The 14,197-nt window shown below is 50.0% G+C and overlaps 3 protein-coding genes across 3 annotated transcripts; 2 read left to right on the forward strand and 1 right to left on the reverse strand.

Annotated features, from left to right (window-relative positions):
- The first annotated feature begins 1,024 nt into the window (after positions 1-1,024).
- Positions 1,025-5,182, forward strand: LOC120653847 (probable fucosyltransferase 7). Its single transcript, XM_039931532.1, has 2 exons — positions 1,025-1,527; positions 3,461-5,182. The coding sequence occupies exons 1-2, from the start codon at positions 1,275-1,277 to the stop codon at positions 4,945-4,947; spliced, it is 1,740 nt and encodes a 579-aa protein (XP_039787466.1). The 5' UTR covers positions 1,025-1,274; the 3' UTR covers positions 4,948-5,182.
- A 1,552-nt stretch (positions 5,183-6,734) lies between these two features.
- On the forward strand, positions 6,735-7,926 carry LOC120653749 (probable fucosyltransferase 8). Its single transcript, XM_039931427.1, has 2 exons — positions 6,735-6,990; positions 7,301-7,926. Exons 1-2 carry the CDS (start codon positions 6,735-6,737, stop codon positions 7,924-7,926), a joined length of 882 nt encoding a protein of 293 aa, XP_039787361.1.
- A 3,846-nt stretch (positions 7,927-11,772) lies between these two features.
- Positions 11,773-12,282, reverse strand: LOC120653750 (nucleolar transcription factor 1-like). Its single transcript, XM_039931428.1, has one exon. The coding sequence runs from the start codon at positions 12,280-12,282 to the stop codon at positions 11,773-11,775; it is 510 nt and encodes a 169-aa protein (XP_039787362.1).
- Between the last annotated feature and the right edge of the window lie 1,915 nt (positions 12,283-14,197).

Genomic DNA, 14,197 nt, shown 5'->3' on the forward strand with positions numbered 1-14,197 from the left:
GAGCTTCGTTTCTCGGCGATGTTTCGTTTCCCGGCGACAGGCTCACTTGATGGCCTCGCTGGTAGGTTTGTGTAGCGGCGCTGGGTTACTGACGGGTTCCGTTTCCTATCAATGTCCTATCAAGTTGGTGTAGGAAACTGTGGCATCGGAGGGGGACAGCGAGGGAGAATTAAGAACACGGGACATGGTTTTGAATTACTGAATTCAACATGCACGTGGACACATGGCAGTTCCCTCCTTGGAAGACGCATACACTAGTAGTACGGACATCTATATGGATCAACCAACCGAGCCTGTCCCTGCGAAAAATCACAGAGCTTCTGGAGACAGTTTCCACTTGCTGCGCTTTTGTGGTTGTGCGATGGACACCTCAACATAGAGACTGAAAATGACATAAGCATAACACTTCTAAAAAAAAGAATGACATAACAAAGCCGGAGCACAGCCGCCTCCTCCACGTACAAGGAAGAAGTCTGTGACTGTGAGTAGCCTGATGCGGTGATGCCTGAGCTTGGGGTTTTCCCCGGTGGCGACGGATGAGCTCTAGTGCTCTACGATGCTAAAGTATTCGTCAACAAGTATATACACGCACGTCGATCCTGCTGTCATTTTCAGAGTTTGTTGGCGTTGAATGCTTCGGACGCCCATATGGCCATATTCTAGTACGCCACCCTACCCACCTACCACCATTGAATTAAGCTCGATCCTAATACAGTGGTGATCCCTAGCTAGAAGGATGAACTTAGGAGGACGAGAATAAGAACACTAAAAAGCTACAGTTTGGCTAGAAAGGGCAAATACTTTTTCTTGAACAACGGAAAGGGCAGGAGCTTTCCATAGAAAAAAACGCTACATATAGTAGAAAATTGCTCGTTGTTCCCATCAGGCCATCACGATGACCCACAAAATAACTAATCCAACGATCATCAAAGCTAACAACTGCCGCGCGAATATACGCACCAGTTAAGTACTCGCAAATGCGAATAGAATAAAGTTCGCGTCGCAGAAACCAACACTGAAGCCCGAAAAAAAAAAGAAGAAACCAACAGTGCAGCCAATGTATGATCGGGCACACGTCGGCGTCACTCCGTCTCCTTCCATTTCAAGCCCCCCGCAGCTTCCACCAGGTTGACCAGCTCCGAGGCTCCGAGCCTCCAAGGACAAGGAGAGAAGCCGGCACAAGCAAGCCGTGACAAGACACGGATCAAACGAGAGCTTAGAAGAGGCAGCCGAGGGGATCGAGCGGAGCCGTGTGGGCGTGTGGAGAAGAGGGGATGGACGTGAAGCGGTCGCGGAGCCCCCGGGCTCCGGCCGACGGCGAGGACGACAAGAAGCGCGCCGGGTGGCGCGGCGGCGGCGTCCGCCCGGAGATGGTGCTGGTCGGCTTCCTCCTCACGCTGCCCCTTCTCTTCCTCGTCTTCGGCGGCCGCTGGGGCAGCGGCTCCTTCCCCTCGTCCTCCCCGTCTACGCCCGTCGTCGCCCGCAACGTCGCCGCCGGCGGCCGCGGCGCCACGCCGCCAAGCAAAAGTAAGCTTTCCTGTCCTCTGCTACTACCCCGTTGTGTTCGGCTTGTGAATTCGGGAGGTCGCGTCCCTCCCACGCCGGAGAAGAAGCTCGTTGACCGGCGGCGTGCGCGTGGGAAATTCTCGCGTTTCGCGCCCCATTTCTCGGACGGGGTTGGCCGTTGGCGTGCGAACAAGCAGCTGGTGTCGTAAGCAATTCTGCTCCTTTTTCCTTCCTCATGGCGGAGGGGCAGAGCAGATTGCCGTTTCTTTAGGAGGTAGCTCTGCTCAGCTCAGGCTCCGATTCTTGACGACGTCACCGTTGATCCGGTCGTGCTTCTGTGTACGCTGGCATTACGGCCAAATTGGCCATGGCGGAGCACACCGCGTCCAAATCAGATCGCTTGAATTTAATTCTGCGTGCGAACTGCGGATCAGGCTTGTCTTGGGAAGTTGGGAGTCCAAATCTGTGCTGTGATCACCGGTATCTACTTCATGCACGAACAAATCCTTTTTTGGCCCGGGATCGGGAACTCACAACTCAGATCCGACTTGCTGCGTGCTTGAACAGTGGGCTTCTGGAGGGAGACAGAGGTGCCCTGTTTGTTGTGTCAGCGTGTGGGCGGCGTCCTGATGGCACCACCGCACCACGCCGGTGCATCATTGCCCGGATCTTGTCCTACCTCACCACTGTTTCTTTGAAAGGGGTATCTTCTGCCTTCTGCGAAATGTCTTCTAGATGGCCCACTGGCCCAGGCATTGCTCGAGTGGTCCAGGCTATAGGAGACATACTATTGTTCTTATTGTACTTCTTAAAGTAGCCTCTAGCCGGGGGGCCTTGAGGGAAATGGAGGTTTTTCTTAGGGGCCGTTTAGTTGCAAACGGAAAAAATTTTGGATGTCACGTCAATAGTTTGACTAGATGTCGGGAGGTTTTTCAGACACTAATTAAAAAATTAATTTCAGAACTCACTTGGAAACCACGAGACGAATCTTTTGAGGCATTTGACCGCATCATTAGCACATGTGGGTTACTGTAGCACTTATGGCTAATTATGCACTAATTAGGCTTAAAAGATTCGTCTCGTCGTGTACATCCAAACTGTGTAATTAGTTTTGTTATTTAATTATATTTAATGCTTCATATATGTGTTTAAAAGGGAGGTAAAAATTTTTGGGTGAAAATTTTTGGAAACTAAACGGCCCCTTAGAAAAGAATAGTCTCCCAGTCCAAACAAAACTACAAAAGTGACGTTGTCCACAGCGTACAGTTCCCGTGATCACATCCCCAGCAATAATGCTGACACGCCATTAAAGTGAGGATCTGCGATCTGCCCTTATTTTTGCTATGATATATCCAGTTCAGGGTTGGAACATGACACGCCATTAATGAAAATGGTCACAATTTCACAATTTCCTCTTTTATATGGTGTTTGAGAGTACGAGAGTTGAAACAAGCTTGCAATAATCCATTTGTATATTTTGAAAAGAATTTTTGGGTTTTGGCTTTGTTCTCTTGTCTAATTTCTTGCTGACTAGCTCGATGGCCCTGTTTCTGGCCAGAGTAAGAAGCATCTAGCCAATTGCTTTCAGAAAAAAGAAAGACGTTAGCCATTCTTAGTATGTGGTTGTGAAGAATATATGTAGATGATTGCGCTTAAGAAAAAAATCATACATTCAGACACCGAAACATCAGTGAAATTTCAGAATCACGGTGCTTTGTATGCTTAACATTTTGTACTGCATGCTGATTCCATATACTGGCTACTATCCAAGTTTTAAAGGGAAAAAAGAAAAACCTTCATCGAGTGTCGATGTTAGGGTTAGGGTCATAGGGCCCACCTGCAAGTATCTCATCGAATGACATTTTTTGAACTTATTACGATGATGAGGATGAGGTAAAATGTTTCCCGTCCTGTTTTTTTTTTCAACTCATCCAGTGAAGAATCTTCTCTGCAGAACCAGAAGCTGTAACTCCGAAGAACGTCTCTGCACCAACCACATCATCTCCGTCCCCGGACAAGCTTCTGGGAGGATTGCTCTCCGCAGCATTCGACGAATCCTCGTGCCAGAGCCGCTACAGATCGAACCTCTACCGGAAGCCATCCCCGTTCCGGCTCTCCCCCTACCTCGCGCAGAAGCTGCGCAAGTACGAGGCCTACCACAAGAAGTGCGGGCCGGGGACCAAGCGCTACCGGCGTGCCGTCAAGCAGCTCAAGGCCGGGCGCAACGCCGACCACTCCGACTGCAAGTACGTGGTGTGGTTCCCCTGCAACGGCCTCGGCAACCGCATGCTCACCATCGCCTCCACCTTCCTGTACGCGCTGCTCACCGACCGGGTGCTCCTCATGCACGTCGCGCCGGAGCAGCAGGGCCTCTTCTGCGAGCCGTTCCCGGGCAGCTCGTGGGTGCTCCCGGGGGACTTCCCGGAGAACAACCCGCACAAGCTCCACATCGGCGCGGCGGAGAGCTACGCCAACATGCTCAAGGGCGGCGGCGTCCGCAACGACGACCCCGGTAGCGTGGCGGCGGCGTCGCTGCCGCCCTACGTGTACCTCCACGTCGAGCAGTTCCAGCTGAAGCTCTCCGACAACGTCTTCTGCGACGAGGACCAGGTGGTGCTCGGCAAGTTCAACTGGATGCTACTCAAGTCCGACAGCTACTTCGCGCCGGCGCTGTTCCTGACGCCCATGTTCGAGAAGGAGCTCGCGAGGATGTTCCCGCAGAAGGAGGCCGTGTTCCACCACCTGGGACGGTACCTCTTCCACCCGACCAACAGGGTCTGGGGCATCATTTCAAGATACTACGAGGCGTACCTGGCCAGGGTGGACGAGAAGATCGGGTTCCAGATCCGGATCTTCCCGGAGAAGCCGATCAAGTTCGAGAACATGTACGACCAGCTGATGAGGTGCATCAGGGAGCAGCGGCTGCTGCCGGAGCTCGCCGGCGCCGCCGAGCCGGCGAACCACACGGCGGGCGCGGGGAAGGTGAAGGCCGTCCTGATCGCGTCCCTCTACTCGGGGTACTACGAGAAGATCCGGGGCATGTACTACGAGAGCCCCACCAGGAACGGGGAGGTGGTGGCGGTGTTCCAGCCCAGCCACGAGGAGCAGCAGCAGTACACGTCGAACGAGCACAACCAGAAGGCGCTGGCGGAGATCTACCTGCTGAGCTACTGCGACAAGATCGCCATGAGCGCCTGGTCCACCTTCGGGTACGTCGCCTACAGCTTCGCCGGCGTGAGGCCGTGGATCCTGCTCCGGCCGGACTGGGACAAGGAGGTCTCCGCGGTGGCGTGCGTCCGGTCCGCGTCCGTGGAGCCGTGCCTGCACTCGCCGCCCCAGCTCGGATGCCGGGCCAGGAGGGACGTCGACGTGGCCGCCGTCAAGCCCTACGTCCGGCACTGCGAGGACGTCCGGTTCGGCATCAAGCTGTTCGACACTTAACTCTGAGTGCCGAGCAGTCGCTTCGCTTGTTCCGAATCCGATTCCTCTTTCAGAATCAGAACTGCGCCCGCCCCCCTGTGGTCTGTGGAGTACGCGTAATTAGGCAGGCCTTTTGGAGAATTCGTTGTATTCGTTTCCGGTGCCGTACCGACCTGTATTCAAATTCGTTCGTCATCATAAAACAATTTGCAAATTAATATGTACACACAGAGCCTGGTAGAGATTTTAGCTTTCATTATCGTGCGTTTACCATCTGGAATTTAAAATTGTTCCTTATCTCAGGAATATAAAAAAGAAAATTGTTCACGACAACAATAACCTGTACCGGTGTGTTTTTTTAATCCGGTGAATCCCGTGCCGTAGAGGTTGGTTCGTGCGTTCCATCAGTGAGTCGCCGGGCAGGCCGTTTCCTGATTTCCTCTGCGGCCACGGCATGGGTGCCAGACGAGGCAGCCGCCAGGTGTCCATGTACCCGTTCCTGTCATGGGTGCAAGTAACTTCGTGCAGCAGGTAGGCGGCCCGAGCAAGCAAGCATTCGCCTGGTTGTGTCGTGTGTGCTCGCCGCATCGTCATGTATGCATCGATGATGCTGAGCCGTTGACCACTACAATTTGGCGTCTGGAAGTCGGCGTTAACAATAGTTTGAGAAGATGTGATGCGTGTTGCTTCAAATGGACACAATCATTGTACGTGCTGCTGCTGCCGGTATATACTGTACTTGTTAGGTCAGCAAGGGCGCGCGCGTCGAGGGAAGAGCGTCTGCGCTCCTCTGCTCTCCTCTGCTCTGCCGATGGACGCGAGGGCGCGAACGCCGCGGGGAGCGCGCAAGGTGGCAGTTGCGGGTGGCGGGGACCCTGGCGGCAGTGACAAGGAGTGGCGGTGGCGGGGATGGCGCGCGCCGGCGCGGGCGGATGTGGCGGCCGCGGCTGGGTTCTTGGGCGCCCTGACGCTGCTCGCGGTGGTGTTCGGCGGCCGCACTGGAAGCCTGGCCGCGTTCTCGTCGCCGGGGACCGGGTTCTTCGTTCAAAAGCCAGGTAAACTTCACTTGACGGTACACACGCACGTCGAATTCAGTGATGCAGATCGATGCTCCTGGACCTGTTTCCGTTGCACTTTTATTGTCTTCATCGACGTTGGAATTTGCGAGCATGAGATTATTTTTTTTTTAAAAAGGTGCCACACATGAACTTCTCCACAATTAATAACACGGCCAATAATTCGTCAATCATCCAGTGTGATTTCACAAATTCATTTTGGTGTGTTGACGTGGCGGTGCACCCGTCCGTCTGCATCCGGTTTTCGCAGAGGCAAGCACTGCACTGTGCGTCTTTAGAAGTTGCACATTCAGTGCTCAAGTGCTCATTCGATGGCGTGTTTTTTTTCCCTATCAACACAGTGATCCGCGCCGCACCCTTATATATATGTATTTACCTATCAGCGTCACATACCTCGCGACGCACGCACGCAGGGACGGCCGCACAAGGAACCGACAGCGCGAGCTGGCCGTGCGAGCGTTCCCCTCGTCCTTACGCTAAGCTGGCCGTTATATGCACGGTCAGCGTCTCAGGCTGCCCCCGTCCTTACGCTAGCTATTCGCTGCTGTGTTTACTGCATCACGGTCAGCGTCGTCTGGAATGCAGTGTCAATATTATTATTACAGTAGTTTAGCAGCGTGTGCATTCCTCCATGCGATGCAAAATCACTATTATACGGGCGGCCGGGCGGGGCGCGGAGAGCGGAGAGAGAAGCGCGAGCGTCTACGGAAGTGCCTGCCGGCGCGCTGACAGATGGACGCGGCGGCGGCGCGCAGCAAGGCTGTGGCCGGCGGGGAGCAGCTCGCCGCCGGGAGGGACGGAAGCGGCGGCAACGAGGAGGTGTCCTGGCGGAGGGCGTGGCCGGGATGGCGCCCACCGGCGCGGGTGGAGGTGGTCGTGATGGGTTTCTTGTCCACCTCGACGCTGCTCATGCTGGCCTTCGGCGGCGCCGGGAACCACCAGCCCGCGTTCTCATCGTCGCCGCGAAGCGAGTTCGTGCAAATCCCAGGTACTAAAACGAACCAGTGGCGAACTTTGGCTCTTCGTTTGGTGGTGCGCATGCATGCAGAGTTCTGTTTGAGTCAACCAATCTACTAGCCGCAAAGTAGTGGATTATTCCTCGAACGGTTTCTTCGCTTTTTGATCGCGTTTGTTATGAACACTGACGTTTTAATTTGGACGTATGGAGTTGTAGTTTTGGATTCAAGAAGAAATCTATTATGCAAACTGATGATATGAAACGAACTGCACGTCGTCCTCTCAGGAATCCGAGATTTTTCTGGTGTCAAACTAAATCGACTTCATTTTGTACCGTGCAGTTTACGCAGCATCCCTTGTCCGTGAGCATGTCGCGGGACCGGCCCCGCCGCCTCCTCGGCACGACCAAGACCGCCTCCTCGGCGGGCTCCTCTCGCCGGCCTTCGACGAGCAGTCCTGCCGTTCCCGGTACGCGGCGTCTCTCTACCGCCGCCCGTCACCGTTCCGGCCATCCACCTACCTCGTGGAGCGCCTCAGGCGGTACGAGGCTCGGCACAGGCGGTGCGGCCCCGGCGCGCCGCTGTTCAAGGACGCCGTCGAGCACCTGCGGTCCGGCCGCAACGCCGCGCGCTCCGAGTGCCAGTACGTCGTCTGGACGCCGACCAACGGCCTCGGCAACCGCATGCTCTCGCTCGCATCCACCTTCCTGTACGCGCTCCTCACCGACCGCGTCCTGCTCGTGCACGCGCCGCAGGAGTTCGACGGCCTCTTCTGCGAGCCCTTCCCCGGCAGCTCCTGGGCGCTCCTCGCCGGTTTCCCGATCACCGACTTCACCGGCATTTTCACCATGGGGTCGCCAACGAGCTACAAGAACATGCGGCAGGCCGGGGCCGTGAGCGGCGACCACCGCAACGTCACCGCCGAGAGCCTGCCCGCGTGTTTTAAATCATTTTCCTTTTGTTTTTAGGCTGAACTTTGAAAATATCTAGAAATTCGTAGAAAATTCAGAAAAATACAAATCCAAATGCTTTGGAATCCTTGTTACAATACCTACAAGTTTTGTTACATACACATCTTCAGTTTTGGTTTGTAAATTAATCCAAGGAAAAGAATAGAATAAATATGCTTTATTTGTTTTAGGAGTTGTACTCAGTAACTTTATGTGGTTTTTGGCTAGATTATGCCTTGCAGTGTTTCTAGTACCTGGTAAAATTGTTAAACCTTTTTGACATTATTAACTAAGTCAAATTTTCAATATTCCTAGGTCTACTAGTTTTGCTAATGTATTTATTATAGTATAAATATTAAAGTTATGAGTGTGAAACATTTTCCATGCTTACATGTCTATAAAACCTTGCTTTTGCGAAAAGTTTAGAAATTTTAGATCTGTTTAACTATATCTTTGATTTAATGCTTGTTAAATAGGCTTTATTTATGGTAAATAGTTTTCTTAATTAGAAAAATCTGATAAAATTTGTGGAGCTCTAGTTTGGTCATATATTCATGCCTGTAAAATTTGAGAACCATAAACACTATAGAACTTTCTGTACTAATTAGTTTTACCATATGTGGTTTAATTTTGTCAAAATTATTACTTCTGTTTTGTGCCTAGATAAATTCTGAAAACTTTATAGGATGTTCATAAGTATATTATTCATGTTTTGAGAAAATTTGAGCTTCATAAGTTTTGTAGTTTGTTCTGTAGAATTTAATCTTGTTCTAGGTGCTGTCTGAATAAATGTTTTATTCTGATTAATTGGCTGCATAAAATGGTATGAAATTTACAGGATAGATTGCTCTCTGTACTTAATATTTGAAGTAATTTTTCTGAATTTAAATGCTATTTTTGTACTGAGTTACTCAATTCTTAGCAAATCGTGATTTACATGCTATATAAACTAACTAAAGCTTACTTTGTAAGGATAATCAAATTGTCTTGTGAAGTTAATCATGTTATTTTGTGTAGTAATAAATATTAAATAACTACTCTATAAATGATTTCCCATATGTTAAGTATGTTTACTAATTGTTAGACTACAATTTTATCGTGATTTGTGTGTGGTTGTAATCCGTTTCTTGCATCACATATAGATACGACTGTTCTAGCGGACGGGACGTACGAGCTGATCCCGGAGTCCGAAGGAGGTGATTAAGAAGCCCAGGTGAACACCACTATACTGATTGAAGACCCGAACCAAAGTCCGGAAGAGCCCAAGGCTGAGTTAGCTAGTGACTACCGCGAAGGAAAGCCCCAGACATAAACCCAGTATTTCAAATTATGCACTTTATATATTATTTACTTGTGTATTTACAGTTCTTAGGATTTGAATTGAAACCCTAGATACATGATCCTAGGAACCTATGTACTAAATACTAGACTTGAGTCCGCGTATTTGCTATGCTTACAGGACCGGTAAAAGTCGAGTGATTGCCTGTCACTCGCGAGCTCTATAGGAGTTGCTTGTTTACTTTCTGCAATCACTATAAGGACGTCGGACGGGGTCGTGTTTGATATCATGACCTTGGGTGAGACCCCGTCTAAGTTGATGAATTCTGCTAAGGTCGCGGTGTGTGGTAGCGGTGGTTAAGTGTTTGAAAGTACTAGCCACATGGCGTAAATATGGTACGCGGTAAGCCTAGTAGCTGATCGGACCGGTGAGTGGATATACCTTTCACTCTCTCTTAGAGATAGGTTTTTATTTATGTTTATGTTGCGCAACACCACGGGTACAAGGAGGAAGTTGGTGCCCTGTAGTTGGGGAGAGTGACCCTATCCACAAGCCGGAATGAAAAGTCAACGGTTGTTTGGGAACGACCCGACGGTGTTCCAAACATGTGTGTTAGGTTTACCTTGCAAGATTGGAAATCCGATTCGAATCGTCCGTCTCTCACGGATATTGAGACTGCTTGATCCCTTTGCCAGAGTAATAAGAGCAATATTATTATGATCAATCTTGATGTTTGACTAAAGTTCTACCATAGTTGATTAGAATTAGTTGCTTACATAGAATGGTTAATCAACTCGAATATTGAAAACTAAAATATGAAATTAAGGACCTACTCTTTATTGCTTTTCAGCAAAAGAAAAACCAGAGCCTTACAGAACCCTGCATAGTCTAGTTAAGTGGACTAAGTATATCCGTTGACGGTTAAGTCTTGCTGAGTATTAGTATACTCAGTCTTGCTGTTGAAACCTTTTTCAGGTATGAGTTTTGAGGACCAGATCGCTAGTCTGTCTTGGCCCTGCTCTTTGCCCCCTGGCTGGTCCATAGAGTGGGATCCGTCTTCGGCCGGCAATGACCCCGACGAGTGATACCTTGCTTGGGCTAGCTCGGTACCCATTGCGACGTGTTGTAGCCGTCGTGTTTTCTTTCCGCTGCTTAAACTCTAAACTTAAACTTATGTTTTGTATAATGTTTTACTGAGTTTGGACTTGTAATAATGCTTTGAACTTGTTGTAATAACTGCTATACATGTGTTGTAAAATTTATGGTTGTAATATCTCTAGACTCGCCTTCGTGCGGGGTATGCTTGTTCGATCCGAGATCCGGTGGTTGTATTGGGACGTTACCCGACAGACCAAGAATTGTTCCATTTGAAGTGCGTTTGAGTCGGTGTTACCTTTATGGTGATGGCCAGCGCACTTGAGCCGGGATAATTCAGGTGGTTCTGCCACAATAGGCCAAAGGAAGATAATTTTTGGTTGGAGCCAAGGAAGGACAGCAGAAAAGAAAGTGTTCCAACCAAAGATTCAGAAAAGCTGTGTGTTCCTTTTCTGTCACTGGACCTTTTGTTTTCATGTGCTGGCTCATATAAGTACCCCAGTTTGTACAGTCTGCTTTGGATGAGAGTTTGAAGGGGATGATTGGCATCCTATGGGCTGCAGGATTGGAGGATTTGATATCTAGGCCGGTTATCATTGCCACATCTAATAGTGTGGGTGTCATGGGTCCATGGCCAAAGAGGAAACAGTTCAGAGCATCAGACCAGAAATAGCCGATGGTTTTTAGCAGGTTTTCATCTTTCTCGAGTGGAGATAGCAATAAAGAGAGGGCATCGGCTATGTTAAGTTCTTGCCATAGGGGCAGGTAGGTTCTTGCCACTCTGCTGTACCAGGAGACCCATCCCTCTAGGGGATTTGGCCAGGCTCTTAGGCAGTCGGACCAGGAGATCAAGTTGATGTTTTGGCTTGCGAAGGGTATTCTATTGGCTTAACAGGAAATCAAATCTACGGGGTTTTCATGTGTGTGCGGGCCAAGACAGAAAGACATGGGATTAGTGGGATGCAGTAGGAGAATATCCGACACCTGAGTTTCAGTAATTTGGAAATTAATGTGGTGTTGAGATTTAATGGCTCATTAAATTCAGGAGCTTGAGAACTAAGAGGGAATTAAAGGAAAAGGCCGAAAATTACCTTCAGGCCATAAATCGCCGTATCCGCGGTCGGGGATTTCGCTGTCTGAATTCCGGAGCTCGACATGGTTCAGATCTGACTGCCTTAGGGTTTAGATCGTTCTGTTGCTTTTGGTTCGGGATTTGGGTGTGTTGCTCAGATTTATGAGGCGAAGTCTCGAAGACAGGCTCGGAGTCGGGATGTTTGTCTGAATCGAACTCAGAATGGAAAGGGCGTCCTATCCTTATACGGGCGGTTTCCGAGTTTGAATTCGATCGGCTTTATGAATTTGGAAAAATCGATGCGGTGCCATCGGCTTTTTTGGGGTATTATGAGAACACAAATGCGGAAAGGGAACTAGTGAGCCGATTCGAGTACGAATCGAGCTCGAAGTTCCTACAGACCTAATGCTACTCCTAACTACCACCAGTAGGTACCGAGGTACCTATGGCGCTTGGGGCTTCTCGCCGGCGTACTCCCGCCGTCGCTGCTGCTGCCGTCGGCACTGCTGCCATCGTCGTCATCGTCGTCACTGCTGTAGCCGCCGCCGTTGTCCTTGTCATCTTCCTCGGAGTCTTCCTCGGAGAATCTGTGAAGGCGGAAGGCGTTCCCCGCCATGGAGTCGGAGGAGGAGTCGATCACGTACCACGAGAACCAATCGTCCTCCCTCTCCTCCACCTCCCCTCCCCCCCCGAGCAGGGATGAGAGGTCTTCACCCTCAGTTTGGGGCTCATCCGGGTCGGAGATGATCCCAAAATCGAACTCCTCTGTATCTAGCGCTTCGTGAGCCGCTGTTGGATCAAACTCTGGGGTGGGCTCTCGGCTCTCGGGAATCGGCTTGATGGAGGAGGCCGAGAGGGCGGAGGAGGAAGAAGAAGGAGAAGGGCTCGAGGAGATGGAGTTAGTGGAAGAAGAAGAAAGGATGGCCATGGTGGTGGTTTCGAGTTGTTCTGTTGGCTAAAGCAAAGAGTTGTGGTGAAATTGGGCTGATTCAGGGCGAGCTTAAAAAGGCCAAATTGGAAGACGGGTCGGAATTTTCACAGTTTTCGAAGAGGCCAGCCGCAGCAGACGTTTCATCTCCCGGGAAGGTTAGTGCGCTTTAATGAACAAGTAACGGGAAGATGGAGCAACGGGAAGGTGGAGTAGCATAATGGTTTTGGAACTATCATTGCCAAAACCAGGGGGCATGTGTTATCGCCACAATTTAACAGGGCTAATCAATGGGCCGTGAGCAAGTTGGGCTTAGTGTAGAATTAAAGAATAGCTTGTGAATCGGCTCCCGCGTGAGCGTTTGGGCCACATGGGCCGTGTATCTGTAAATTCAGTTAGTTCGATTAGGGTTAAGAGTCCGGTACAGTTAAGTTAGTTTAGATCGTGTTTAAGTCTCCGGACTATAAATATGTACCTGTTGTTATTGGTAAAGAGGAACCATTCGTTGTTCTGCAACAACAACTCGGCGCACCGTCACCCCTATTCTAGGGTTTTCATCCAAGTAAGCGCCATGCTGCCCTGATCACGTCTTGTGATCAGGACAGCATTGTTCTTGCTTTTACCTTGGTATTCCTTGTGCTGAAGCGTTTTTGATGGCGGGCAATGCTATTTATCCTGGTGTTTGCAGCATGTCTTAGTAGATCTATCTCGTGCTTTCACGCTTATCATCTGCAAATATCATGTTATTCACGCACGTTCACGTTTCCGATCTTATGCTAGTTCTTGCTACGCGGAATTAGTCGTGCAAGAGTAACACCTTGTTGCGTTACATTTAGTAGATCCGATCTGTTATGGTTTGCTCTTATTTCTATAAGAGTTGGCATAATATCTGCTAGATTAGGCCTTGCAAACAGATTGGATGTTCTGGCGACGTAGTAGATGCTTTACTTTAATCTTAGCGGGGATTGATCCGGGAATCGGCTCTTGCTATTTCTTAGGCCTCCGTTCTGGTTGAAGTCTGGCCATCTATTACGTTCGTTAGGCCCAATCACATGTAGGATGTTCCGATCTAGTAGTGAAGCTTTTACTATCGTGGATTGGATCAATTGAATGTAATTACAGCAAGTTATTACAGTTGTATGCTTTATTTGCCAATATCTGGATATCTAGATCTGATCTGACACCGGGACTCGATCGGCTCTTTAAAGCCGATGCAAGAGTCGTCCCGGGGAGCCGATCACGGCTCGGACTAATGTTTACACGTGTTTATGTATGCATGCTAATCACTAAAGCACGTTTTGCACCTTCCTGACCAGGTATAGGTCAGGTGGCACGCCCTGCGACTCCGGAAGCTAATGGCGTCTGCCAGGATCTGGACCGTTGACCGAGGGACCGGTGCCAGCCAGCGCCCCGACAGCCTCCTGGCTCCTCGTATTGCCTGTTCGCTACTCGCCGGTGGGTTTCAACCGACAACACCAACTCAACGCGTGCTGGCCTCCCTTTTTTTTTGCTGGCCAACTCAACGTGTTGGCCTCATATATATATATATATATATATATAGCCAGATGATTCTCATCGGCTTTTCATCACTCGCCTTCCCACATGCTTGGAAAGTACTTCTTGAGATGTTGGCCGTTGATAGCCACGGGAAACTTAACACCATCCAACTCCTCAAGCATGTAGGCATTCCCAGGTAGGGCTTGGTTGACTTTGTAGGGTCCATGCCAATTTGGGAACCATTTCCCGTACTTTTTGTCCTTGGTTCACAATGGTAGCACCGCCTCCCAAACCAGATCTCCGACCTAGAACTCTTTTGGTCTGACCTTCTTGTTGTACGCACGAGCGACTTTGGCCTTATCCTGTTTGATCTTTTCCAGTGACCAAAGCCTCAGCTCCGTGAGATCCACCACGTTGT

This window comes from Panicum virgatum, chromosome 1N (assembly GCF_016808335.1).
Source record: "Panicum virgatum strain AP13 chromosome 1N, P.virgatum_v5, whole genome shotgun sequence".
Taxonomy (NCBI): Eukaryota; Viridiplantae; Streptophyta; class Magnoliopsida; order Poales; family Poaceae; genus Panicum; species Panicum virgatum.